This window comes from Narcine bancroftii, chromosome 9, assembly GCF_036971445.1.
Source record: "Narcine bancroftii isolate sNarBan1 chromosome 9, sNarBan1.hap1, whole genome shotgun sequence".
NCBI lineage: Eukaryota > Metazoa > Chordata > Chondrichthyes > Torpediniformes > Narcinidae > Narcine > Narcine bancroftii.
In genome coordinates, this window is record NC_091477.1 from 55,090,877 (window position 1) to 55,118,521 (window position 27,645).

The 27,645-nt window shown below is 46.2% G+C and overlaps 1 protein-coding gene across 2 annotated transcripts in view; it reads right to left on the minus strand.

Annotated features, from left to right (window-relative positions):
• Positions 1 to 27,645, minus strand: part of LOC138743658 (protein FAM53A-like) — a 211,460-nt gene that overhangs the window by 20,343 nt on the left and 163,472 nt on the right. Inside the window, exon 6 of one of the 2 annotated variants that reach the window (XM_069899197.1) lies at positions 21,815 to 21,908. The exons of the other annotated variant lie outside the window; for it this stretch is intronic. Within the exon in view, the coding sequence (XP_069755298.1) occupies positions 21,855 to 21,908 (54 nt within the window). The 3' untranslated portion in view covers positions 21,815 to 21,854. Of the gene's footprint in view, positions 1 to 21,814; positions 21,909 to 27,645 lie in introns of those variants that run through there. 2 annotated transcript variants of the gene reach the window in all.

Here is a 27,645-nt window from a genome sequence, read left to right on the forward strand (position 1 = left end):
ATCTACCAGTCTGTGTCCAGACACTCCAAAGTAGAGGAGACAATGGCGGGAGCACCTGATGCAGATTCACAAGTGAAGTGTTGCTTCACTTGGAAGGACTGTTTGGGGACCTGAATGGTGGTGAGGGAGGGGGAGTGGGGACAAGTGGAGCACTCCTTGTGGTCACAGAATCAGTTCTCAAGAGGACAATTGGAGAGGAGGGAGGAGTGGACAAGGAAGTCATGGATGGAGTGGTTGCTGCAGAAGGCGGTGGGGGGGGAAGGGAAGACATGTCTGGTGGTGGGATCATGCAGTGTGTGGAAAATGCCAGAGAATGATACGTTGGATGTGGAAGCTGGTGGGGTGGTAGGTGAGGTCAAGGGGATTGCTGTCCTTGTTGCACATGGGGATGGAGGGGGCCAGAGCAGATGTGTGGGTAATGGAGGATATATGGGTGAGGGCCAAGTTGACAGTATTAGAGTGGATTCTGCAATATCAGGTTTCCATATAACTATAGGTTTCAACAACATTTGTCTGATGCCCTCCTGCTGTGAAGGTATCCAGCCTCCACAACAGTCACTTCCAGGATCTCCAGTCTCCTTGGTGTTCCTGGGGTCAATAGGTTTCATCTTAGCCCCTTACAGGCCTTGTCACTTGCCGAGCTAATCCTAGGTTTTAGGTGGAGGCAAACAAGAGAAACACTTGAGTTTGAAGGAATGCAGTGGGTCAGGCACCATGTCGGGCATTAGAAAGTCAAAGCTTCGGCCTGAAATCCATCCTCAGGAATTCCTGACGAAAGGGTGTCATTCGGCTCGACACATTGACTACAATTGTCCATTCATGGATGCTGCCTGACCTGCTGAGTTCCTGCGGTTGGTTGAGTCTTGACCCTGTTCAATAAAGGATGTTTTGTTGGTAGCTTTATCCTTGTTGATTGCCTCACTGAATAGTAACATGATAGAACCTATGGTCACTACAATAATCAAACAGGTTCAAAATCAGGCATTACCACCTACTTGTTGAAATATCTGATAACGATATGCTTTTGGTATCACTCAAGTCCTTTAAATACATTTATTCCTCATTTACTTCTCTTACTTCTTTTCCAATTCCTCCCTACCCACCAGAGGTAGGTCAAGGGATATTATTTAACTTTTTAGCATTACTTTAGTACAATTACACAGTAAGGGTTTGCACTTTCAATGGATGCAAGTTAATTTCCATGCCAGCTATGATTATACTAGTGGTTCACCCATGACATTGTTATGAACAGTCTGGGTTTTATGTCACAGTCAGGATTTTTTGAGTGCAGAATGGCCCAAGCCCCTCTAAAGCTAGAGTTCAAGGATTTCCTCATCCATCTAATTGATGTCACTTTTACATTTCAGGTGGCAAGTCATAAAAGCCCAGCATGAAATGCTTGAGAATTCTTTTATAGGATTGCTTTACATCTGTAATAAAGGATGGCATTGAAGTATGATGCCTGGAATGTGATGGGTGCAAATTAAATGTGAGATATTTGTGCATTTAGCAATAGTCAAACGCAAGTGAACTGTATTAACTATTTATCTATTTGTACAATGTGTGGTAATTTAAAACCAGCCATTTATGATACAGTGTATTCATCATGACCATGGAAATCAAGCATCTTAACTCTTCCAAATTGACGACATATTCTTAGGCCAGTTTATTCAATGCATGGAACTCAAATGCTATCTTTTAAACTTGTCAAAACCAGTTGTTTACAGTTGCCCTGTGATTGAACTTGTGATATCTTCAAATGCAGGAGAGGATTTATTGCAAAGTTGGCATTGTAAAATGGTGAGGACGTTCTTAGGAGCTGGCAATGGTTCAATTTCAAAGGAATTTAATCTGATGTAAAACGATGATTTTTGCACAATGACCTGAGGTCACCAACACCAAGCCCATAGTGTTTGTGAGCCTTGCTGTGACAGACATGGCAAATCTGTGCAATGAATTGTTCCACTGTTTTGAGCAAATTGAAAGCTGTCGGCACAAATTGAGAGAATTGGGTGGATCAAAGGTACAGCAATCCATTACAGCCAATTAACAATGAGGTACATAACAGTTTATAACCAAACAGAAGTAACAAATGCGTTACAAATACCAGAATATTACAGCCTAGAAGATATCACTCGATACAAACACATCAAGATAGGTAGTAGTAAAACAATTTTCTATTCTTTTGATCCCTTTTCTCTCCCATTCTCTAAAGGAAAGGTTATCTATTGTGAAAGGGATTAGTTGATTTTGCGTCAATATTAATTTTGGAGGTTGATAATTTGTTTTATTCCTTTCTACGTGAATCTTCTTCCAAATGTTGAGCAGATGGTGCAGTACTGCTGAGTTCCTATGTTGCATCAGGTACCTTCTCCCCTATTTTATCTAGCTCTAATTTGGTCCAATCTGGCTTTTCCCTTGTTTGATAAAAATCTGATAGGTATCTTAATTGTCCTGCTCTATAATAATTCTTAAAGTTTGGTAGCTGTAAGCCCCCTTGTTTGTACCATTCTGTTAATTTATCTCATGCTATCTTTGGTTTCCCCCCTTTCTATAAGAATTTCCTTATTATTTTCTTTAGCTCCTTGAAGAATTTCTCTTTTGAACAAATGAAGGACAAATATGGTATAACTCACGGTAAAATGTTTGCATACCACCAACTGAAAACCTACTTGAAGGACAAATTGGGAAGCAGGCTGAGGTTACCAGAAGGAAGCAATTTTGAATATGTGATTACAGACACAATGATAATTAAAAGATTTATAACAAAAGTGTACATCAAACTGCAAGAGAAAGAGAACGAGGAAACAAGCTGTAAACCCAAACAAAAATGGGAACAAGATCTAAACATAAAGATAAAGAATGAAACATGGGAAAAGCTATGCTCCGGAACTATGAGAAAGACAATAAACACGAGGTTACGCATGATACAATATAATTGGTTACACAGGCTATATACCACGCCCCAAAAGTTAAATAAATGGGACCCAACAGTATCAGACAGATGTTTTTGCTGTAAGAAGGAAACGGGAACAACAGTACATGCAATTTGGGCATGTGAGAAAGTGGAAAAGTTTTGGGAAGATCTAAACCAGGTATTAAATAAAATCACAAAAAGCAACATACCAAAAAATCCAGAGATCTTTCTTCTAAGTAATATAAGAAGTATATTTGGATGGAGCACAAAAAAGATTTATTATGATAGCCCTAGCTGTAGCAAAAAAAATGTATTATGTCAACCTGGAAATTAGAAGATAGCCTGAGAATACAGCAATGGTACATAGAAATGAATAAATGTATTCCATTGGAAAAAATAACATCTTTCTTTTCTTTGGCTTGGCTTCGCGGACGAATATTTATGGAGGGGGTAAAAAGTCCACGTCAGCTGCAGGCTCGTTTGTGGCTGACAAGTCCGATGCGGGACAGGCTGACACGATTGCAGCGGTTGCAAGGGAAAATTGGTTGGTTGGGGTTGGGTGTTGGGTTTTTCCTCCTTTGCCTTTTGTCAGTGAGGTGGGCTCTGCGGTCTTCTTCAAAGGAGGTTGCTGCCCGCCAAACTATGAGGCGCCAAGATGCACGGTTTGAGGCGTTATAAGCCCACTGGCGGTGGTCAATGTGGCAGGCACCAAGAGATTTCTTTAGGCAGTCCTTGTACCTTTTCTTTGGTGCACCTCTGTCACGGTGGCCAGTGGAGAGCTCGCCATATAACACGATCTTGGGAAGGCGATGGTCCTCCATTCTGGAGACGTGACCCATCCAGCGCAGCTGGATCTTCAGCAGCGTGGACTCGATGCTGTTGACCTCTGCCATCTCGAGTACTTCGACGTTAGGGGTGTAAGCGCTCCAATGGATGTTGAGGATGGAGCGGAGACAACGCTGGTGGAAGCGTTCTAGGAGCCGTAGGTGGTGCCGGTAGAGGACCCATGATTCGGAGCCGAACAGGAGTGTGGGTATGACAATGGCTCTGTATACGCTTATCTTTGTGAGGTTTTTCAGTTGGTTGTTTTTCCAGACTCTTTTGTGTAGTCTTCCAAAGGCGCTATTTGCCTTGGCGAGTCTGTTGTCTATCTCATTGTCGATCCTTGCATCTGATGAAATGGTGCAGCCGAGATAGGTAAACTGGTTGACCGTTTTGAGTTTTGTGTGCCCGATGGAGATGTGGGGGGGCTGGTAGTCATGGTGGGGAGCTGGCTGATGGAGGACCTCAGTTTTCTTCAGGCTGACTTCCAGGCCAAACATTTTGGCAGTTTCCGCAAAGCAGGACGTCAAGCGCTGAAGAGCTGGCTCTGAATGGGCAACTAAAGCGGCATCATCTGCAAAGAGTAGTTCACGGACAAGTTTCTCTTGTGTCTTGGTGTGAGCTTGCAGGCGCCTCAGATTGAAGAGACTGCCATCCGTGCGGTACCGGATGTAAACAGCGTCTTCATTGTTGGGGTCTTTCATGGCTTGGTTCAGCATCATGCTGAAGAAGATTGAAAAGAGGGTTGGTGCGAGAACACAGCCTTGCTTCACGCCATTGTTAATGGAGAAGGGTTCAGAGAGCTCATTTCTGTATCTGACCCGACCTTGTCCCCGGTCCCCGGACCCCGGTCCGGGCAGTATGGACCGACCTAGGAGGGGAGGCAGTCCCCTCCAGCCCGGGTAAGAAACCTGCATAGGAGAAGGCCACTCCAATATAAAACCTACGACCCAAGGACCTCGCTGCCACGTCCCAGCTTGCTTGGCCACGGCACACGAACCATGGGTGTAAAGGGTGGGGCCAGTACTGCGCGCACTGCACTCCACCTAAAAGCTCCTTTGCGCAGGCCCGAGGACAGGTCCACGTCCTCCCCCTCCACGTCCTCCCCCTCCACGTCCTCCCCCTCAAAAGATGCTCACAAACTCAAGCTAGCATGCTGGAACATCAGAACCATGCTAGACAAGGCTGACAGCCACCGACCTGAACGTCGGTCTGCCCTCATTGCACATGAACTCCTCAGACTTGACATCGACATAGCCGCTCTCAGTGAAGTCCGCCTGGCAGATGTAGGCAGCCTCCAAGAACGCGGCGCGGGCTACACACTCTACTGGTCTGGCAAGCCTTCGGATGAACGACGACTATCTAGTGTAGGCTTCATGGTCAAGAGCTTCATTGCCTCCAAACTCGAAAACCTTCCGACAGGCCTCTCGGACCGAATCATGTCCATGCGACTCCCACTTCAAAACAAGCGTCACATCACCCTCATCAGTGTCTATGCTCCAACCCTCCATCGGAACCAGCAGAAAAGAACAAGTTTTACACCGACCTGCGCAACCTCATCCAACGTACCCCTACAGCCGACAAGGTTGTCATCCTGGGCGACTTCAATGCTCGTGTCGGCAAAGACTCAGAAACCTGGACAGGAATCCTGGGCAAGCATGGCGTCGGCAAGTGCAACGACAATGGGCGCCTCCTGTTGGAGCTCTGCGCAGAACAGCGACTTGTCATTACAAACACCCTTTTTCAGCAGAGGGACAGCCTTAAGACCACCTGGATGCATCCCCGATCCAAACACTGGCACCTCCTGGACTACATCCTGGTGCGAGAAAGTGACAAACAAGATGTGCTCCACACCAGGGTCATGCCTAGCGCGGAATGCCACACTGACCACCGGCTGGTTCGCTGCAAGCTCAACCTTCACTTCAAGCCAAAGCCCAGGAACAATAAAGCCCCCAGAAAGAGGTTCAATGTTGGAAACCTGCAGTCAGACGAAGCGAGAGGAAACTTCCAGGCAAACCTCAAAGCAAAGCTCGACGTTGCAACCCACCTCACGGACCCGTCCCCTGAAACCCTCTGGGATCAGTTGAAGACTACCATACTGCAATCCACTGAAGAGGTACAGGGCTTCTCCTCCAGGAAAAACAAGGACTGGTTTGACGAAAACAGCCAGGAAATCCAGGAGCTGCTGGCAAAGAAGCGAGCTGCCCACCAGGCTCACCTTACAAAGCCGTCCTGTCCAGAGAAGAAACAAGCCTTCCGTCGCGCATGCAGCCATCTTCAGCGCAAACTCCGGGAGATCCAAAATGTGTGGTGGACTAGCCTCGCCAAACGAACCCAGCTCAGCGCGGACATTGGCGACTTCAGGGGTTTCTACGAGGCTCTAAAGGCTGTGTACGGCCCCTCACCCCAAGTCCAAAGCCCGCTGCGCAGCTCAGACGGCAAAGTCCTCCTCAGCGACAAGATCTCCATCCTCAACCGATGGTCAGAACACTTCCAATCTCTTTTCAGTGCCAACCGCTCAGTCCAAGATTCCGCCCTGCTCCAGCTCCCTCAACAACCCCTAAGGCTAGAGCTGGATGAGGTTCCCACCCTGGATGAGACATATAAGGCAATCGAACAACTGAAAAGTGGCAAAGCAGCAGGTATGGATGGAATCCCCCCAGAAGTCTGGAAGGCTGGCGGCAAAACTCTGCATGCCAAACTGCATGAGTTTTTCAAGCTTTGTTGGGACCAAGGTAAACTGCCTCAGGATCTTCGTGATGCCACCATCATCACCCTGTACAAAAACAAAGGCGAGAAATCAGACTGCTCAAACTACAGGGGAATCACATTGCTCTCCATTGCAGGCAAAATCTTCGCTAGGATTCTACTAAATAGAATAATACCTAGTGTCGCCGAGAATATTCTCCCAGAATCACAGTGCGGCTTTCGCGCAAACAGAGGAACCACTGACATGGTCTTTGCCCTCAGTCAGCTCCAAGAAAAGTGCAGAGAACAAAACAAAGGACTCTACATCACCTTTGTTGACCTCACCAAAGCCTTCGACACCGTGAGCAGGAAAGGGCTTTGGCAAATACTAGAGCGCATCGGATGTCCCCCAAAGTTCCTCAACATGATTATCCAACTGCACGAAAACCAACAAGGTCGGGTCAGATACGGAAAAAATAACATATAATTTAAGAAATAACATCACAGTATTCGAACAAATTTGGGAACCTTACATGGAACACAACAGAGAAGTCCTACAGTGGACCTCCACCACCAAAAATGACAGAAAGAGAAGAAAACGAAATGAACTGACCCAGTATGTAAAAGTAGATGACACAAATTTTTTGTTTATTTTCATTGTGTGATGACATTGTTTAATGGGTTTAATGTATCATATATGTTGAACGTTGAGTGGGTGGGGAGGGATGGAAGGGAGGGGGGAAAAGGGGAGAAAATGACTGTGTATATTCAAGAGGGAAATGTTTGTGTGTATTTTGGTCAGTATGGTTCATAGTGTGAAAAATAAAGAAAAATTAAAAAAAAAGATAGGTAGTAGTAAATAATAGCAAACTGTCCAGAACACCAAGCCCAAGACCCACAGACCCATTCACAGCATGGATGCGTTTTGCCTGCCTGTCAGTTTATGCCTGTGTGCCTCTCTCCTGGATCATGTTACCATGGCACTTCCTGATGAGTTAAAGTTCAGGGTTTTGAAGCCATTTCTTTTTCAGTTATTTCATTGAATTGTTCCCAAACGGCAAACAGGTTTCAAGGCCTAGGGCTGTAAGTCTTAGACTGCGCAGCCCCCAGTTTATCATGGCCTCTTTCATACTATTTACATGCAGTTCAAATATCAAAATACCATGTTTCTTCCCTTAACTATCCTCTTTAAATTGTTCTGTTCAGATTTTCTTCCCTTTTATTCAGTGTTCTTCCCATTTCCTTCTTGAAGGTATGGTCTGATCTCTGTTGGCAGCAGTGAATAACTGATTTGTGGGTTGTTCACTTGAAGTTGGCCAATCACAATCTGCCAACCTTGCTTGTCTGACAACCACCGCATTATGATAACAGAATTGACTCTCTATGCTACTTGTTAGGCCTGGAACTTCTGAGGCAAATGGAGCACGTTAACTGTCCTTTTCTCAGTAGTAATGTTATCTAGCACCGAACAGGATCATGCCCATGATGCCTTTTCTCAGACGTTGACAGACCTACTCAACTAATCTTTTCTCATGTACCCTGAATATTTTCCTTATCAAAGCCAATCTACATCCATCTGCTTTTCTCTAGGTCACATCAAGCCTCTACAAAGGAGGCAACATGACAGAGAAGTTTAAGAGATGTTTTCACAGTGCGGTGGTGGAAGGGAGGCATGCCCCACACCCTCAACGTAACCATTAACTGCCCACCCCCCCACACCAGAAGGAGCTCAATAATCACTTTTCTCCTTTCCCCCTCACCATGTGATTTCCCTTCCAGTCAGGTACATATCAGCAAGGCCAATACTTGCTCAAGCTTGCCCAAAGGGCCAAGCAAATAAAGGACACTAAGTCTGGAATGAATTTCGTGCATTGCATGGTCTTGAAGGGAAGGTACACCCTACCCTCAGACAATGTGTAAACTCAGCACTGCCCACTGCAATCTCCATTGCCGATTACTGTGAAATGTTAGGGGCAGCATTGTTAGGGTAGTGGTTAGTACGATGCTATTACAGCACCAGCGGCACAGGCTTGAAGCCTCTGCAGTCCATAATGAGTTTATATGTTCTTCCCAGGTCTGTGCAGGGTTTGCCCAGGTACTCCAGTTTCCGTCCACATTCCACAGAGCTATAGGGTTGGGTGTATTTAGGTGAAGCGGGCTCATGGGTTGGAAGGGTCTGTAACTGTGCTGTATCTCTAAATTAAAGAATAATTAAAGAATTAGGAGAGCTCTCCCTTGGGATAAAATTGGCTATTTTATCTTGCAGCATTCTTATCCAATTTTTCTCGCTGGATATCTGTTAAAAGCAATGCCCCAGAGCAGCCCGCGCACGGAGACACGGACTGACCCACAAAATGGCTAATGAATGCGGCAACCGCATGGACCTGGGGCTGACCCCGGCCGTCTTCCCAGGTGACCTCCCGCATGGTGGGAAGACAGCAAGCTGTTGCGGGAACACCGGCCAATGCCAGGCCAGTGCTCTGATGACGCGGTGCCCTGACATCAGCGCCTGGGGCTCATATAAACACAATGGCCAATGTAATAAACCAGTCTTGATTCCAAGGCTTTGTGTGTGCATGTTGTTCATCTCCACACCCGTGTAGTGCAAATGCTATATTGGTGACCCCAAGAGGTTCAACTAGCAGTTGGACCTGAAGATGATGGAACAGGTGGAGTCAGTGACCATCCAAACAGTCTCGCTCAGACTCCCCAAAGTTTTGGGTGTCGCAGCCACACGTGTGGTTCGAGCAGGCTGAGGATCAGTTCCAGCTTCGACACATCGCCAATGACGACACTCGCTACTTCTACATCGAGAGCACCCTCAATCAGGATTCAGCAGCAAGGGTCTTAGACTTCCTATGGCAGCCTCCAGAGCAAGGCAAATACACGGCCCTCAAAGAGCTGTTAACCTGCACCTTCGGGCTCTCCGAAGATGGTGAGCGCATGAGCGCGTTGCCCGATTGCTACATAGGGACAGATTGGGGGACAGGGCCCCGTCTGCCCTAACGAGCAAGATGCTCACATTAATCGAGGGCCACAAGCTTTGCCTGCTCTTCGAGCAGATCTTTCTGGAGCAGCTCACCGAGGATATTCGACTCTTGCTCACGGATAATGACATCAGCGACCCACAGAGGGTCGTGGCCTGAGCAGACATGCTCTGGAGAACGAAGAGTCAGCAAGCCCCACGAACAGCCGCCTACCAGACCAAGGCCAGTGGAGAGGTGTTAATTCCCTGGGGCAAGTCTGCTACTATAATCAACAATGGGGTGAGAAGGCCCATCGATGCTTCCCACCCTGTGGGTTTCTGGGAAATGCTCTGGCCAACTGTCATTGATGGCTGTGGCAGTTGGCCCATGTGATTGCCTCCTCCATGTCTGGGACTCACTATTGGGTAGGCATTTCCTGGTCAATACCAGCACTAAGATAAGTGTCCTCTCCCCCCACAGGCCTCAACATCCGCAACGGCAAGCAGGGCCCAGCACTGAAGGCAGACAACAGCTCCTCCATCTGGACTTTTGGTACTTGCACCATCTCCCTGCAACAGCTGGTTTACATGGACCTTCACCCTCATGACAGTGGTTCAACCACTCCTGGGGATCGATTTCTTTCATGCCCACTGCCTGTTGAATTGAGCCGTTGCCACAGCCATCAACGACAGTTGGCCAGGGTGTTTCCCAGAAACCCACAGGGTGGGCAGCATTGATGGGCCTTCTCACCCCATTTCTGATTATAGTAGCAGACTTGCCCCGGGTTATTAATGCCTCTCCACTGGCCTTGGTCTGGTAGGTGGCTGTTCGTGGGGCTTGCTGACCTGGTCTACGACGGCGCTGGTATCGCTCTTCGCTCTCCAGAGCATGTCCACCCAGGCTGCGACCCTCTGTGGGTCGCTGATATCATCATCCGTGAGCAAGATTCGGATATCCTCGGGGAGCTGCTCCTGAAAGATCTGCTCGAAGAGCAGGCAAAGCTTGTGGCCCTCGATTAACGTGAGCACCTCATCCAGGGGTACCACCAAATCCCAGTTCAACCCCAGGATGCCTACAAGACCACTATCATAATCCCACTTTGGCCTGTTCAAATTCCTACGCATGCCCTTTGGGGTGAAAAACATGGCACAAACTTTCCAGCAGCTGATGGACACAGGGGCCGGGACCTCCCATTTGTGTTCATCTATTTGGACAATATCCTCATCGCCAGCCGCTGCTGCAAAGACCACCCTCCCACCTGAGACAACTGGGCACATGGTTGAGTGAATTCAGCTTAACAATTAACCCCACAAACTGTCATTTTGGCCTGGACACTATTGAATTCCCGGGGCACAGTATAAACAATCAAGGGCATTCCAGAACGCCAAAGATGCGCTGGCCAAACACCAACAGCACCCAGACCAGAGGAAAGTACTGCTCTGTCAGTCCACACCTCCAGCACAGTGGTAGGGAGTGAACTGGAACAGCTCATTGAAGGCCAGTGGCAATCCCTGGCCCTTTCCAGCAGACACCTCCGCCATCCCCCCCCCCCCCCCAGAGCTTGAATACAGCGCTTTTGACTGAGAGTTATTGGTGCTGTACCTGACGCTGAAGATCCAACTGCGCTAGGTAGGTCACGTCTCCAGAATGGAGGACCATCGCCTTCCCAAGATCATGTTATATGGCGAGCTCTCCACTGGCCACCGAGACAGAGGTGCACCAAAGAAGAGGTACAAGGACTGTCTAAAGAAATCTCTTGGTGCCTGCCACATTGACCACCGCCAGTGGGCTGATATCGCCTCAAACCGTGCATCTTGGCACCTCACAGTTCGGCGGGCAGCAACCTCCTTTGAAGAAGACCGCAGAGCCCACCTCACTGACAAAAGACAAAGGAGGAAAAACCCAACATCCAACCCCAACCAACCAATTTTCCCTTGCAACCGCTGCAATCGTGTCTGCCTGTCCCACATCAGACTTGTCAGCCACAAATGAGCCTGCAGCTGACGTGGACATTACCCCTCCATAAATCTTCGTCCACGAAGCCAAGCCAAAGAAGACTTGACGATAAGACACTTGCGTTACTTTTTGGAAAGTTGGCAATTCAAGTTCTTCACTGATCACAAGCTGCTGACCTTTGCCTTCCATATTGTCGGTCCGGCAGCAGAGACACTTGTTCTACGTGTCTGAGTTTATCATGGAAAAGCAATGTGGGGAAATCAATGTGCTAGCCGATGCTCTGTCATGCCCTGCAATCGTCGGTCCATGCCCCGTCCTAGGGGGTCAACTACGTGTCCTTCACCAAGGCACGACGGCAGGATTCTGAAATCCCTGTATATAAGACAGCTGTCTCCGGTTTCAGGATGGAAAACATCCCAGTCGGCCCAGGTAATCTGACACTCCTGAGCGACGTCTCCACTGTCCACCCCTGCCCCATCGTCCCGGCCCCATGAAGGTGCCAGGTTTTCAATGCCATCCACAACCTGGCACATCTGGCAATACGAGCCACAGTCAAGATGGTGGCTAGCAGGTTTGTCTGGCATGGCCTCTGGAAGCAGGTCAGCCAGTGGGTCAAAACGCAGGGACTGCCAGTCCTCAAAAGAGCAGTCTCACACAACGTGGCACAGGTTCAGCCATGTACATATTGATATAGTGGGGCCGCTACCAGTTTCCCATGGGGTGAGATACCTACTGACCATGGTTCACCACTCCACGAGGTGGCCTGAGGCAGTCTCGATGCCACATGGGTATTCAGATTTCGGTCCCAGAGCACTTAACCTCAGTCAGGAGGGCACAATTTACTTCTGGGCTCTGGGCAGCACTGGCTAACTTCCTGGGAACATAGCTCCACACCACAGCATACCACCCTCAGACCAATGGGTCGGTGGAGTGGTTTCACAGGGACCTCAAGGCAGCCTTAATGGCCTGGCTCAAGGGCCCCAAGTGGGTGGATGAACTTCCTTGGGACCTGCTGGGGTTCGCACCGTGCTGAAGGAAGACTTCAACGCCTCAGCAATGGAGATGGTGTACGATGTACTTTTAATCATACTGGGGTAATTCTTGGCCCCTGACAAACGCCTGGAAGACTCTGCCGCCACCCTTGAGAACATGGCGAAAACTGGGGTCCCTGGTCCCACAACAACCCCCACCACATGGCCAACCGAAATGTAACATCTCCAGGGACGAAGACTTGTTAATATGTGTTTGTATGATGGGGAGCATATTGGCCACCCCTACAATGACACTACAAGGGGCCTCCAGGGTCACCAAGGACAACGACACCACTTTCGTCCTTGATGTTGGCAGTAAGGAGGAGGCCTTTACCATTGACCTTCTGAAACTGGCATATCTGGACTGTAACCAACTGGTCTCCGCTCCTCCTCCGCAAAGTAAGAGCAGGCTGCCCAAGTCAACGGACTATGGCTTGATCGCCATTTCTAGGGGAGGTCGTGTAGTGGCCCACGCATGAAGACGCAGACTGGCCGACGAACATGGTGGCCGCGCAAACCTGGGAGTGACACCGGTCATCATCCCAGATGACCTCCCAATAGCGAGCTGTGGCGGGAACATCCCAGGCCGGCACTCCAGTGACACGGTACCCTGACATCAGTGCCTGGGGCTCATATAAAGACGACGGCCAGAGCAATAAAACCAGTCTTTACTTCAAGGCTTTGTGATGTGCGTGTCATTCTTCTCCACGCCCGCGCTGTATTTGAGAATCAGCATCTAAAATAGTTGGCTGCAGAGATGGTTGATGCATTGCTCATTGCACGATTGATTTAAATGTGCAAAATTTCTGAGGTTCTGCAACATTTCCAGTGGATTGGAAGATGTCAAATGTAGCATAGGAGCTCATTACTTCAGTAGATGAAAACATGCAGGAATTCATCATTAAAGGTTTGGTAACAGGTTTAAGGAAAACAAGATCTGCTTAGATTGAATCACTGTGGTTATATGAGGGTAAAACTAAGTTTGACAAATCCTCTAAAGTACCCAATGGACAGTGCATCTTGTGGATTCTCAAAGTGCCTGTGATTAGGTGCTGCATTAAAAGGTGAGAGTTTAGGAGAGGAGCCATGGAGGTGGGCGTTAAACATTGGAATGGTGAGAAACTCTGTCAATAGACAGAAGGCAGGCAGCAAAAATGGCCATTTCAGTTTGGCAGACTGTAACTAATATGTTGATCTGTGTCTCGATCCAACTATTTACAAGCTGCATTAGTGGCAGAGGAAGGAACCGTCGGAACAATGCTGGAAATATAAGCAGCTAGGAGGATTCAATATGGTTATTATGGAATACAGGGCAAGCACACGGTAAATGTGGGTATTTGTGAGGTTATTCAATTTAGTAGAGGGAAAAGTAGGGTTTTTTTTTGAAAGTGGGGACAACAAATGGTGTCCAGAGAGATTTGATAGCTTTGTATGTAAATCTTATACTATGCAGGTGGATCAACCAAATAGGTGGGTAAACACATGTTGGCCTTTGTTGCAAAAGTGATTGAGCTAAAGTGCAAGAAAGCCGAACATGTAGAGGTTCTTCTTTTGTTATAAAGTCACAATGTCAGGAAATCCCAAATCCCAGTATAGTCACTGTTGTAACATGGGAAATAGAGCAAAGATTTTGAGCAAGTGATATTAACAATAAGATAAATATTGGTTGAGTCCACAGGCATCTCCCCTGCTCTTCCTCAAATAATGCTGTGGACCTTCCATTGACCACAAATGGCAGACTTTGGTTTAGGGTCTTATCCAATGTTAGTGAAACACAACAGTCCACTGACGCTGTGTTTTTAAGAAAACCGCAAAAGTGCTGGAGGGACTCAGCAGGTCTGGCAGCATCCATTGGAGGGAAAGATACGTAACTAATGTTTTGGGCCTGAGATCTTTGTCAAGGTGTGATAGAAGGCTCAGGCCCGAATGGTTGGTTATCTATCTCTCCCTCCTCTGGACAATGTGAGACCTATTGAGTTCCTCCAACACTTTCGTGCCTTCAGTGCATCATGTTCAGTCACCTCAACACTGCACCAGAACTCAAACCCACAACCTTCTGATTAAATGCGAAGAGGTCAGCTGACATGGCTAAATATTAACCAGGACTTGACTGCCCTAAATTATGTCAGGGCATTTTTTATTATTATAGATGGAGCTTGGTTTCAGGTGGTATCGGGAGAGAGGCAGTCCAGCCAGTTCCTCAGCACTGAAGTGTCAATTCAAAACTTTCTGATTTACAGGGCCATTAATTGAATCACAGTGGAGATGACATTATCCGGTACTGTTACTCACTGAGGAGGCAAAATTATCAGCAAGAGTGAGAGGGTAAACTCATTCAAAGGTGGATGGAGAGAACTGAGGCTAAATATCATGGGTCACTCCAAACACTAAACTTGTGTTTAAGGAACATCGCAGTAAAAATAGAAGATGTAAAAAGGCTGGGGTAAAATAGGATTTAAATATCTCTTTCCTGTGGTGTTGTTGCAGAGTATTAAAGGGTGTAGTGCTCAAGGGTGAATATTACCTCCAATGCCAGCTGGAATAATATCGGTCATAATTCTGGCCTCTGTGCAATGGAAACAAGTAGCTGGAACAGCTGCTGTGTAAAAGGGCTGGGCAGACACAGCTGAGAACCACCCCCCACCTCCCCAAGGTTCGGGGAGAGCTGACGGAGTTGGGGAAGTCAATGTTTCACAGGGACAGTGGTCGAAAGGTTAGAATCAATGTTAATGATTCTTTTAAAAGTCACAGCAAATCTGAAATATGGAAAACAGTGAAAGAAGGGATGTCTGAAAAATTAACCCCTTGCTATTGTATTGGAAATGAACAAGAGGTTAATGTTGTTATCCTAACACAACAGCTGGGGACACGAATAAATGGGACGACTTACTACCATGAGAACATTAGCTGCAACGTGAGCTCCAACATTTTGTGTTCTTGAATTGTGACTTAAATGGGAGAAGGATTTGGGAGTTCAATTTGAAATGGATAATTGTAGGAATATTTGTAGAGATATGACAAAGTTAGAAAATATTAGGTATAGATTGGAGACTTATAATTTTATACACCAATTATATTTAACTCCAGAACTTTTGAAAAGATACAAGCAGAGTGCTTCGGATTTGTGTTTTTGGTGCAATGAGCAAAAAGGTACGTTTCTGCACTCAGTATGGCCTTGTGATAAAGTTAGGGGTTTTTGGTCCAGATAAAATGTTTAGAAAACATTTTGAAAATAAAATTTTATCTAGATCCAAAGATCTTTTTAATTGAAGATGTTAGTGAGATGGGCTTGATACATAAATCAGATAAATTTCAAATGGCATTCTTGCGATTAGCGTTAGTAGTGGCGAGGAAACATAAGAGCGGTTTCATGGAAAGATCAGATGGAGCTTAGCTTACAAAGATGGCATTCAGAAATGAGGTCATGTATACCAATGGAGAAGATAACATAATTTAAGGGATAAATATTATGTATTTAAAAAGGATTTGGAGCCCATAATTGGTTCATTTTAATTTGAAAATTTAAGACTGGCCTTGGTGCCGCTGGATCTCTTTATTGAATGATGTTAGGTATTCTCCTTAGTTATTCTTTCTCTTTAGTTATTCTTTTTTAGAGTTAGGATAGAGGGAGGGGGTAGTGTTGGGGTGGCAGGGGGGAATTGGGGGTTTTCTTTTAGTTTATTTTTCTGTAACCATGTTTAATTTTGACAAATTGTTAATATTTCAATGATGTAACTGTGGTTATTACTTTGCTTTCTGATAAATAAAATATAAAATAAAAACATTTTGTGTTCTTGGCAGCGGTATGTGGGTCAATGGAGGAATTCTGCTGCGATCCAGTTTGCTGGGACAGTTAGCAGGATGCATTTTGGGGAGCATTTAAGATCTTCTGGTTTACATCCTGAATACTGTGCCAATCAAATGGTGCTGTCAAAGGGAAAGGGAAAGGCATGACATGGCACAAACTACCACCTCATTTAGCAAGACTGTTATTAGCAGCACAGAAGGAAAATGAGAATCAAAAGGATCACATGCAAGTCAGTTGGATGGCCAAGGTGTGCTGTCCTTCATTAGTTGGTGGATTGAGTTCAAAAGCAGCGAGGTAATGTTACAGCTCTGTAACTGGTGAGACCACACTTAAGAGTATTGTATTCAGTTCTGGTCACCTCATTCTTGGGACAATAATGAAAATTATAGACAGGATGCTGAGGAGATTTACCAGGATGCTGCCTGGTTTCGAGAACTTAGAAAGAGCTAGGGCTTTTCCCTTTGGAGCATTGATGAGAGGTGACTTAATCGAGGTGCATAAGGCGAGGAGAAGAGTAGATAGCCAGCATTTTTCTCCCCAGGATGACAATGACCAATACTAGAGGATATCTGTTAAAGGTGAGTGGAGAAAAGTTTAGGGTAGATGTCAGAGGGAAGGTTTTTTTTTCTCAGAGAGTGGTGGGAGTCTGGAATACATTGCTGAAGGTGGTGGTAGAGGTTTGTACAATAGGAACAGTTAAGATACTCAGATAGACAAACGGATGCAAAAGAAAATGAAGGGTTATGGTAGGAGGTAGGGAAGGGTTAGATTGTTGTGCAGTAGGTCATGGCCATTGAGACAGAGGTGCACCAAAGAAGAGGTACAAGGACTGCCTAAAGAAATCTCTTGGTGCCTGCCACATTGACCACCGCCAGTGGGCTGATATCACCTCAAAACGTGCATCTTGGCGCCTCACAGTTTGGCAGGCAGCAACCTCCTTTGAAGAAGACCGCAGAGCCCTCCTCACTGACAAAAGACAAAGGAGGAAAAACCCAACACCCAACCCCAACCAACCAATTTTCCCTTGCAACCGCTGCAACCGTGTCTGCCTGTCCCGCATCGGACTTGTCAGCCACAAACGAGCCTGCAGCTGACGTAGACATTACACCTCCATTAATCTTCATCCGCGAAGCCAAGCCAAAGAAAAGAAAAAAGGTCACCACAACATTGTGGGTCTAAGGTTCCCCACCGTGCTATGCCAGTTAAAAATAAAGAGGCCCTAATCCAAAAAAAGATAATATGGCTCCATTTTCTTCAGACAAATCCTAACCTCTGGCCCTTCTCAACTCAGCTAAGCTAAAGAACTATGTGGAAACTGCAATCAGCTCAACAACCAGCTTGCCTATCATCTGTGATTAAGAAGTTACAATTGAAAAAGATTGTTGAACAAATACCACAGACTGATTTACAGGATAGAATGGATTTTAAATGTTCTGTTGTATTCAGGGAATAACAAATGCTTGAACAGGTTGCAAGATGGAATCTAGTCCCAGAAGTTTTGCATTGCAAGCATGACTACACTTCTAAATGCACTTGGTCGCCGGTAATTTGGGATGCCTTGAGGGGTTCTGAAAGGAGTCTATTTTCGATGGAGTGAGTCGCAACTGGATCCAAATGAGGGTTCAGACAGCTCTACGGGGGACATTTGAAACTAGAACAATTTGATAATAATGGAGACAAATTAGATTCAGATTTATTGTCAGAGTACATACATGACATCACATACAACCCTGAGATTCTTTTTCCTGCAGGCCAGGCAGAATTTACCACTTATTAGTAGTGCAAAAAAAATGTACACAATATACACATGTAAACAAATAATGAAATGTAAACAAACTGACTGCAATACAGCGAGGAGAAAATAAACAATGAAGCAAAAGTAAAAAGTCTTTAAATTGTGTTATAGGTCATAGCATAGTGACCCATCTCACTACAAAACAGGAAGTGGTGATGGAGATTAAAATTAGTTTAATTAATGCAGTTTTCATGATGTGGCATTTCCGTCAAGACCAGCATGTATTGCCAATGGTACTCAAAAAGGTGGTGGGGAGATGTCTTTTGACCTGATTGCAATGCTTCTAACAAAGGTCATTACCACAGATATTGGGAAGGAGTTCCAGGAGAAAGATCCAGCCATGATGAAGGAGAAGCATTTCTTTCCAAGTCAGGTATATCCATTAGTTGGAAGGGGATCTGTCAATGGGTGCTGCCTTCTTGCACTAGACTGCTCTTGTAGTAAGGTTGCAAATGTGCCTTTTGCTGTTGGAAGAAGCTTTGACAAGTAATGAAAGTGGATGGTGCAACTCCAGCCAAAATAAGGCAGAGAGACAAGGAGGGGTGGAGGAGGCAGGGGGTGGAGGGGGCAGGGGGTGGAATGTGCAAAAAGGCTCTAATTTGATTTATTCATATTATGTCAATAAGCGAATGCTTTGTAGATGCAATTTACCTGTGAGGTTACCCACAGTTCCCAGACCAAGCTGCAAGAAATTACAGAGAGCTTGAATGCAGCTTAGACCCTCCCTCTGACCAATATCCCCTCCATAGACCATGGTGCCTCACTCAGGAAAACAGCCAGTATATTAAAGGAGCCATCCCACCTGAGACACACTCTCGACTCCCCACTCTAGTTGGGTCCAGGTTATTAAACACGCACTAGCAGATTCAAGGAAAGCAAGCACCTGTATGCAGGAAGCATTCAGGAAGGAGAGTGGTAATGTTGTCATTTGTTGTATTGCAGGAGCAAGGATGTCCACCAGCATCTGAACAAGAGGCCATCGAGTATTTTAAATACAGCTTTGGTTTCCTTAACTGGGGAGGAATCCTTTTACCTAGGTGGGGAATACAATGAAGGGTTACTACACTGATCCCCGAGAAGCTTGGATTGACTTATGTGGAGCGCATTCGGCCTGTATTCACTGGAACGAGAGGCGACCTCATATAAATTTATAAATGTCTATAGGCCTAAACAGACTAGATCCAGGTGAGATGATCATCTGGCTGGAATTCCCAGAGCTACGATCACAGAATGCAAGGCATGTTACTTGGTACCAAGATCAAGAGAAATTTCTTCAGGTAGAAGCTGGTAAACCTGAGCAAGTCTCCACCACAGATGCCAGTAGAGGCCAACCTGTCAAATACATTCAAGAGATGGACATATTTTTACTGCCACAAGATATGGGGAGAAGGTTGGGGCAAGGGACTGGTGGATCACCAGACAGGATTGTTTGAAAAGCAAGGCAAGCTCAGAGATCTGAATGCACCCCCCCCCCCCTTTTAATATCTGGGCTTTTTAGATTTCTATCTGAGGAGCTAGTCGTTGGAGTATAGAAACTAGAACATTGAAATCTACAGCATAGTAGAGGCCCTCTGGCCCACAGTGTAGTAGCCTACTCTAACCACTGCCTTGAATTTCCCACTGCATAACCCTCCATTGTTCTGTTTTGTGTACCTATCTAATAAAATAATCTCTTCAACTATCCTATTGTACCTGTCTCCATCACTGTTATTAGCAGCACATTCTGTGCACCAACCACTCTCTGTGTGAAAAACTTACCTCTTAAATTTCCCCTCTCCCACCCTGTAATTACTCCTAAGCACCGTAAGACTATGCCCCCCTCATGTTAGCCATTATAGCCCTGGGAAAAAGCCTCTGGCCATCTTAATGATCAATGCCTCTCATGACCTTCTATACATTGATCAGGTCACCTTCAGCCTCTATCGCTTCAAGGAGAAAAGGCCATATTCACTCAACCTATAAGCCCATGCTCTCCAATCCAGGCAGCAACCTCGCAAATTTCCTCTGCACCACATCCTTTAGTCGTGAGCTGACTAGAACTGAACACATGATCCAATAAGGTCTTATATAATTGCAACATTTATCTCACGGTTGTTGAATTCAATCCCATGGTTAATGAAGGCCAATACACCTTCTTAACAACACTCTCAACCTATGCCTTAAGTGTCCTACGAACATGTACCTCAAGATCTCACCGTTCTTCAACACTGTTCAGAGCCCTCTCATTAACATTCAAATTTGACCTACCACAATGAACCACTTGTCATTTTTCAGGGTTAAACTCCATCTGCCAATTTTCAGGCCAGCTCTAGCCTCCTATCAATGTCCCTCTGGCAACCCTCCAGACTATCCGCAACACTACTAACCTTTGTGTCATCCGCAAACTTACGTACCCCACTTCCACATCCTCCTATTCAGAAAGGATCAGTGCTTAGTTCTCTGCTGTTCATTACTTACAAAAACTTTATGGAATGGAAAAATGAAAGTGGAATTTTAAACTCTATGGTTGGCACTCATTTTTGTTCGGGGATTACAGAGAGAAGTACTATACCAAGGTCACATAGTTTGGGGATGTTTGTTTGGTGACCAATGCGAGCTCCGTCCAGCCCAGATGGTAAGTAGAATTTATCCTGCTTGCCTGCAGAGTAGTGGTCTGAAGTTTCAAATGCATCTTTGAAATGCATACAAAAATTGTGAGGGTATAGAAGCAAGCTGGCTTTTGCCACTAAGTGAGAAGATGACAGAACTAGAGGATGTAGGTTAAGAATGATAGGGGGAAGTTCTTCACAGACAGTGTGGAACAAGCTGCCAGCTGAAGTACATAGATGGGAAGAGTTATGGAGGGCTATGGTCCAAGTGCAGTTCATTGACACTAGGCAGGATGATAGTTCAACACAGACTGGTTGGGCCAAAGGGCCTGTTTCTGTGCCATAATGTTCTATGGATCTATGTTCTATGAAGGTGGGTTTGCAGCTTCTACAGACGAAGAACACAACACAACATAGGAAGAAAAATATGTTTGCAGAACAGCTGTATTACAAGTGGGGTCAGAAAAATCCTCTGGAAAATAAAAATACAGATTGCCAGAATTCACAAGGCAAAGACAGTCTTTTAAGATGTAAGCATGCAGTTCATTTCCAGAGGAATAATAATGAAAGAGGAAGATCCTTCTTGGAATCACAACTGCTCCACATTAGTCAGGGAGCCTCAGCAGTGCCTGCACTTCCTAAGGAGATGGAGGAGGGCAAGGCTAGTGGCCCCCATCTTGACAACATTTTACTAGCGCACGACTGAGAATGTCCTGTCTGGCTGCATCATTGCGCGGGACGCCAGCTACAAAGCATCAGACCGGAAGTCAATGCAGATGACCATCAAAATAGCCAAGAAGACCACTTCCTTTCCTCTATTGAGGACATTCACCAAGAGCGTTGGTTAAATAGAACTCAAAGAATTATTGGGGATGCTTTCCATTCAGCACACGGTTACTCAGACCTACGACCATCAGGAAGGAGGAACAGGAGCATCAAAATCCGGACTGCCCGGCTTCTTCCCGCAGGCTGTGAGACAGATGTCCTGGAACTGAGCAAATCATTCCAAAACATTTGCATATATTTATTTCAAATTACATCTTTACATATATACATGATTATTGGGTGCCCCATGGTCTGGAGAAATGCCATTCTGTCTGGTTGTACATGTCCTGCTAGATGCTAATAAACTTGAATTTAAAAGTGGAATACCCCAAATTATAATGCACATGCGGGCACTGGATAAAGTGCAAAAATATTCACTATAGAACTGAAAGCTGAACCTACCAGCAAGTGTTCAACATGATAAGACTCCTTTCTCTCGAAAAGACATTATCTGAGGTTTAGCTTGAAGAGATCTTCGAAATGACAGTTGGTGCAGGTTGAGATGTTTCCACCTGGAGGTGAAACCATGACGAGAGTTTCAATACAGACATGAATAAATCACCTGCGAACACCTCTTCTGGGTGTTGGAAATGTCAAACTCCCTCCCACAGAAATTGGTGTAAATAGTTGCGAGTAAGATTGTCCAACTTTTAGTAAATAAACAAATTAATGTGAACTTAATAAAAATAAAGGATCTCAGATGCTGGAAATCTCAAGAACTGAAAATGCAGGAAATACTCAGCAAGTCAGACTGCAAAGTGTGGGGAGAGGTACAGAGTTAATTTTTTTTCAGGTCAAAGAACCTTCATCAGAACAGAAAGCAAACCAAGTGTCAGGTGAAAGATTCCTCAACTCTTTCAGCAGAATTCATTTGGGTCATCAGTGCAGGTGATGCCCCTTTACTGCAGCAAAATCCCTCACAAGCTTATCAAGAAAGACTGTGTTCATCTTGAGAATTCTGGCTCATGTTCAGTTATAACAGAAGAGAGGTGAGAATGAGGAAAGTTTGAACCAAAATTCAATCATACTCCTTCATTTGGCTGGTGATGAGTCTTTGACTCTAGTCAACAGGTATGAGGTAAAGATACTTGCTGCCAGAAGCAGGCTTACAAAGAGCGCAAGGAGGATGTTGAATAGTTTTCACAATAACATTAAGGTGTGGGTTCAAGGGATAGATAGAATGAAGTTGAAATAAATATATATACACATGTTTTGGAATGAATTGCCCAGTCACAGCCTGTGGGAAGAAACTATTTCACAGCCTGCCAGTCCTGATACCAGACACCATTCAAAGAGGAATGTGAAAAGGAAAGTTGAAGAATTAATAAAGGCAGGATGTCTCCTTTCCTCTCTCCCTGTAACCCAGAGTGTTCCCTACCCAGTGCCAAGGTTAAGGAACAACAGCTCATCATCAAATTCTCCAACTTTAGATAACTTTCTCCATCTTTCTATTTATTATATGATATCTGGCTAGTTTGCTTGGCATCTTTTTTACTTTTTAAAAAAAATATCGTTTGATTGAATAGCATTCCACAGACTTTACAGGTTAGCTACACGTTACACAGCCAAATCAGATTAATCTTATTTAGTCAAACAGGAACGTTTGCAGATGCCAGAGTCTAGTTCAAAGCACAAATTGTGGCATGGTTAGCACAGGGTGGTGCAGTTAGCACAAAGTTATTCCAGTGCCAGTGACACACAATAAAATCTGGCGCTGTCTATAAGGAGTTTCAACATTCTCCCCAACTCTGTGTGGGTTTCCTCTGGGTGCTTTGGTTTCTTCCCTTCAAAAGCGTACGGGGGTGGTAAAAAAATATTGTGCACTTCAATGATATCACCTCTCCTTCTAAACTCTTTCAAGTACAGGCCCTACCTGATTTGCTGATCCTTTGTGGCATTTATTTAAACACAAATATGTCCTTTCTGCAACCAGGCAGGTGTAGTTCCACCAGGGCACTGCATCATTGCAGTAAGGCTCTGATAACCTAATCAATACCATGCAATGAAGACCAGGCTTCTTATTTGCTTGTTAATTTTCAGTGCTTCATGTGCATTACTGTATGAAAAGGGATGATGAGGAGATTGAAAACTGGGTTTAATGGTACACTAACAACAACCTCGCATTCAACGTCAACCAAAACCACAGAACTGATGGTGGACTTTAGGAAGGGAGAAGTACGATCCAGTGATCATTAAGGTTCAGAGGTGGAGAAGGGCGAGTAAATTTGAATTCGTGGGAGTCACTCTCTCAGAGGACCTTTCCTTGAACCAACATATTAATGCCATTGTGAAGAAAGCATGTCGGTGTCTTTAATTCCTCAGGAGTTTGCGGGGGTTGGGTATGACATTTTGGACCCATGGCAAACTTCTACAGATGTGCAATGGAAAGTGCGCTGACTGGTTGCATCACGGCCTGCTCTGGTGGCACCAATGCTTCTGAGTGGTAAGCCCTGCTAAAGGTAGTGGACACAGGCAAAACCTTCCCCACTGTTGCATATTATTATTTGGTCAGGCACACCCATTGGCAGATTGTACCTGCGGCCCCTCCCCAAAGGCTCCTGTATAAAGGTGACTGTTCCACTGTGCAGGTCAGTCGGACAGTAGGGACGTGCTTTTTGTAAGTGAATAAAAGCCGACTGGTTTTTCAACAACAGTCTTTTGAGTAATTGATGGGGCATCGACTTTATACACAAAGTTTTTTTAACAATGGAGCAGATCCTGAAGCCAGAAAAGCTGGAGATCGACCCACAATCGCCTGAGGCATCCTCCAACTTTCAGCTCAGGGTGCGCAGTTTTGAAGCGTTCCTGCAGGCTTCTTCCACTATCGGGCGATCAGAGGTCAATAAGCTGCAAGTACTGCAGTCCTGAGTCGGCACCCTGGTGTACTCCATGATTAGGGACGCCACATGGTACCAGGAAGCCATGGACGAACTTAAAGGACAGTATCTGCGTAAGATTAACGTTGTCTATGCAAGGCCTCTACTAGTGACCCACAAACAATGACCCAGTGAGACCAATGCCGAATATCTTCGGGCTTTGCGAGCCCTCAGCAAGGCCTGTGAATGCAAGGTTGTGTCTGCTGTGGAGTATACAGAGGAAAAGATCCGGGATGCTGACGTCATGGGGATCAGGTCGAATTACATTTGACTAAACGAGGGGAGCTCAATCTGTGGAGAGCAGTCAAGCTGGCAGGCACGCTGGAGGGTGCTCTCCAGAACTTGGAGGCCAACTTAACCGACAGTGCAGCCGCCTCGCGGTTACCTCGGGTACCTCCACACCCCCGCTCCACTAATGACTCTACCACTGCAGCAGTGCTCTGTGACCACCTCCCTTTGCTTTCACCCGGCTCTGGTGGCAACCCGACCGCAGCTGTGGTGCTCCGGGAGCACCCGACATGCTACATGCCTTCGCTGCCCAGCGAAGGATTCAACTTGCTCCATCTGCGGGAAGAAGAGCCACTACGCCTCTCGCTGCTGCATGAGGATTGTGGGGGCCGCCGTCCTGGACACCGCCATCACCTGTGGCCAGCAGCGATATGTGGGGACTGCCATCTTGGGCACTATCTTCGGGATCCAGCAACACTGCGTGTGGGCCTGGGCGCCACCATCTTTGAAACCGTGTCTCCCACAACCGCAGTGTGCAGCGACCCGACACAGGCCTCCATCACACTCGACTAGGACAGCCCAGGTAAAGAGCCACGTGATGAGTTGCCTATTCGACAGCGGGAACACGGAGAGCTTTATACACCTGGACACAGTGCGGCACCTTTCCCTTACAGGATTGCCAGTGAACCAAAAGGTCTCCTTGGCATCCAAATTGCCTGCAGTGGACGCCTGGGGTTTCTGCATAGTGACTCTAATGGTGCGGGGTACTGAATGTAAGGACTTTAGACTGATGATAATTTCGCAGCTTTGCACTGCTGTGCTGTTGGGACTGGATTTTCAGTGTCACCTTAACAGTGTGACAATGGAGTTTGACAGGTCCCAACCACCCTCACCATTCATAACCAGCAATTTTCCAACCAACCACTGAGCGCCACCCACCCTCCGCAACCCCCCACCCCACACAAGGCTAACAAACCAACTGCTCACCACACGTAACCTGTGGGCTCTCCACACTTAAAATCACCCACCCCATCCCCCTGTCATTATTCACCAACATCACTCCCAACTGTAAACCCGTCACCACTAATGGTAGGTGGTACAGCGCCGGGGACAGGGCCTTCATTCAGACCGAGGTACAGTGCTTACTCAAGAAGGGGATTATTGAAGCCAGCACCAGCCCTTGGAGAGTGCAGGTGGTGGTAGTGCGGAACAGGGAAAAGAATAAGATGGTCATCATCTACAGTCGGACCATCAACAGATACATGCATACCCCCTCTCACGCATCGTTGACACGGTCAACCAAATTGCCCAAATATAGGGTCTTTTCGACCATTGACCTGAAGTCGGCATACCACCAGCTCCCTATCTGCCTAGTACCTGGGTTCGAGGCTCATGGCTGCCTCTACCACTTCCTACGGGCCCCCACTTTGGTGTCACAAATGGTGTCTCGGTCTTCCAGCGGGAGATGGACCGCATGGTGGATCAATATGAGTTGCGGGTCACTTTCCCGTATCTCGATAACGTCACCATCTGTGGCCACGACCTGCAGGACCATGATGCCAATCTTCAGAACTTTCTCCAGACAGCCAAGCTCCTTAACACTACATAGAATAAGGCCAAGTGAGTGTTTCGCACAACCAATCTGGCCATCCTTGGTTGTGTCATGGAGAATGGAGGTATCGGCCTTGACCCAGAAAGCATGTCACCACTCCTGGAATTTCCCCTTTTCCTTACCTACCCGCCATTAGCCCCGCATCCAACACATTGTTTCCACCACCTACGTGATCCCACTACTAGATACATAGGAAATGTTCGCTCCGTGAATCTCTCATCCACACATTCCTCCCTCTCCGGCATGTCGCACACTAATACCCATACCTCCTCCCTCACCACAATTCAGGGACCCAAATGTTTCTTCACTTGTGTATCCACAGGAGTGATCTACTGCAACCAGTGCTCCCTTTGTGGCCTTCTCAACATTGGAGAGACTGGGAACAGACTGGGAGATCACTTCGCTGAACACCTTCTCTCCATCTGTACCAGTGACATGGACCTCCCAGTGGGCAACTATTTCAACTTGGCATACCATTCCCATTCTAATTTGTCTGACCATAATCTTGTGTACTGTCAAACCAGGGCCACCCATAAATTGGAGGAACACTTGATTTTCTGTCTGGGCCCCCTCCAACTGGATGGCATTAATATCGACTTCTCTGATTTCTGCTAACCTACTTTCCTTTTACCCTCCCTTCCCTTTGTCTTCATTCCCTTAGCTCTCCACCCCTTCCCTCTCTATTCCCAAAGCCACCCCCTTCCCCCTGCTTGCTGCTGTGCCCTCCCTCCCGTATCCACCTATTACTTCCTGTCTTTGGCTCTGTGCTCCTCCTCCTAACTCTATCATTTAGTCCAGACGCCTGCCGACATTTTTCCATACCTTGATGAAGGACCCTGATTGACCTGCTGTTTCTTCAGCATGTGTTTTTACTTCAGCTACAGTGTCTGCAGACTTTTGTGTTTTACTTACAACAAACTCTGTACTCTCAAAATTACACCTTTGAAGGTCTTTCACTTGCCAAAGACATTCTTGTCAGAAAACAACATCCCAATTCACGTTCTTTAGATCCTTTCTTGTTTCCTCAAAATTGACCTTTCTCCAGTTGAGAATCTCATTCTAAGGAACAGACCAAGTCTTCTCCATAATTAATTTAAAACTCATGGCATTATTATCAATGGCTTCTCTTTGCAGGATCTCATCACTCTTCCTGCCCACATAATTGGTCCCTGCATGGACCACGACATCTGTGTTCTCATCCACCCTCTTGAGAAGGCCATGAACTCCATCTGAGATGGCACAAACCCTGGCACCTGGGAGGCAACAGACCACCCAGGATTCTCGATCACTTCCACAGAACCTCTTATCTGTTCCTCCAAACATTTGAATCCTCTGTCGCTATACCTCACCTCTTCTCCTCCTTTTCTATCTTGGCAAGAAACTTGTTCTCTGTGGCTTGTCCCTGGTAGCTCCCCCTACCTCCTCAAAACAATATCCAAAATAGTATACGTGCTATTGAGGGGAACAGCCACAAGGCTGCCCTTCCCTTACTGCCTTTTCCCTTTCTCTTTCGTGTTCCTCTTGGCTCCACGG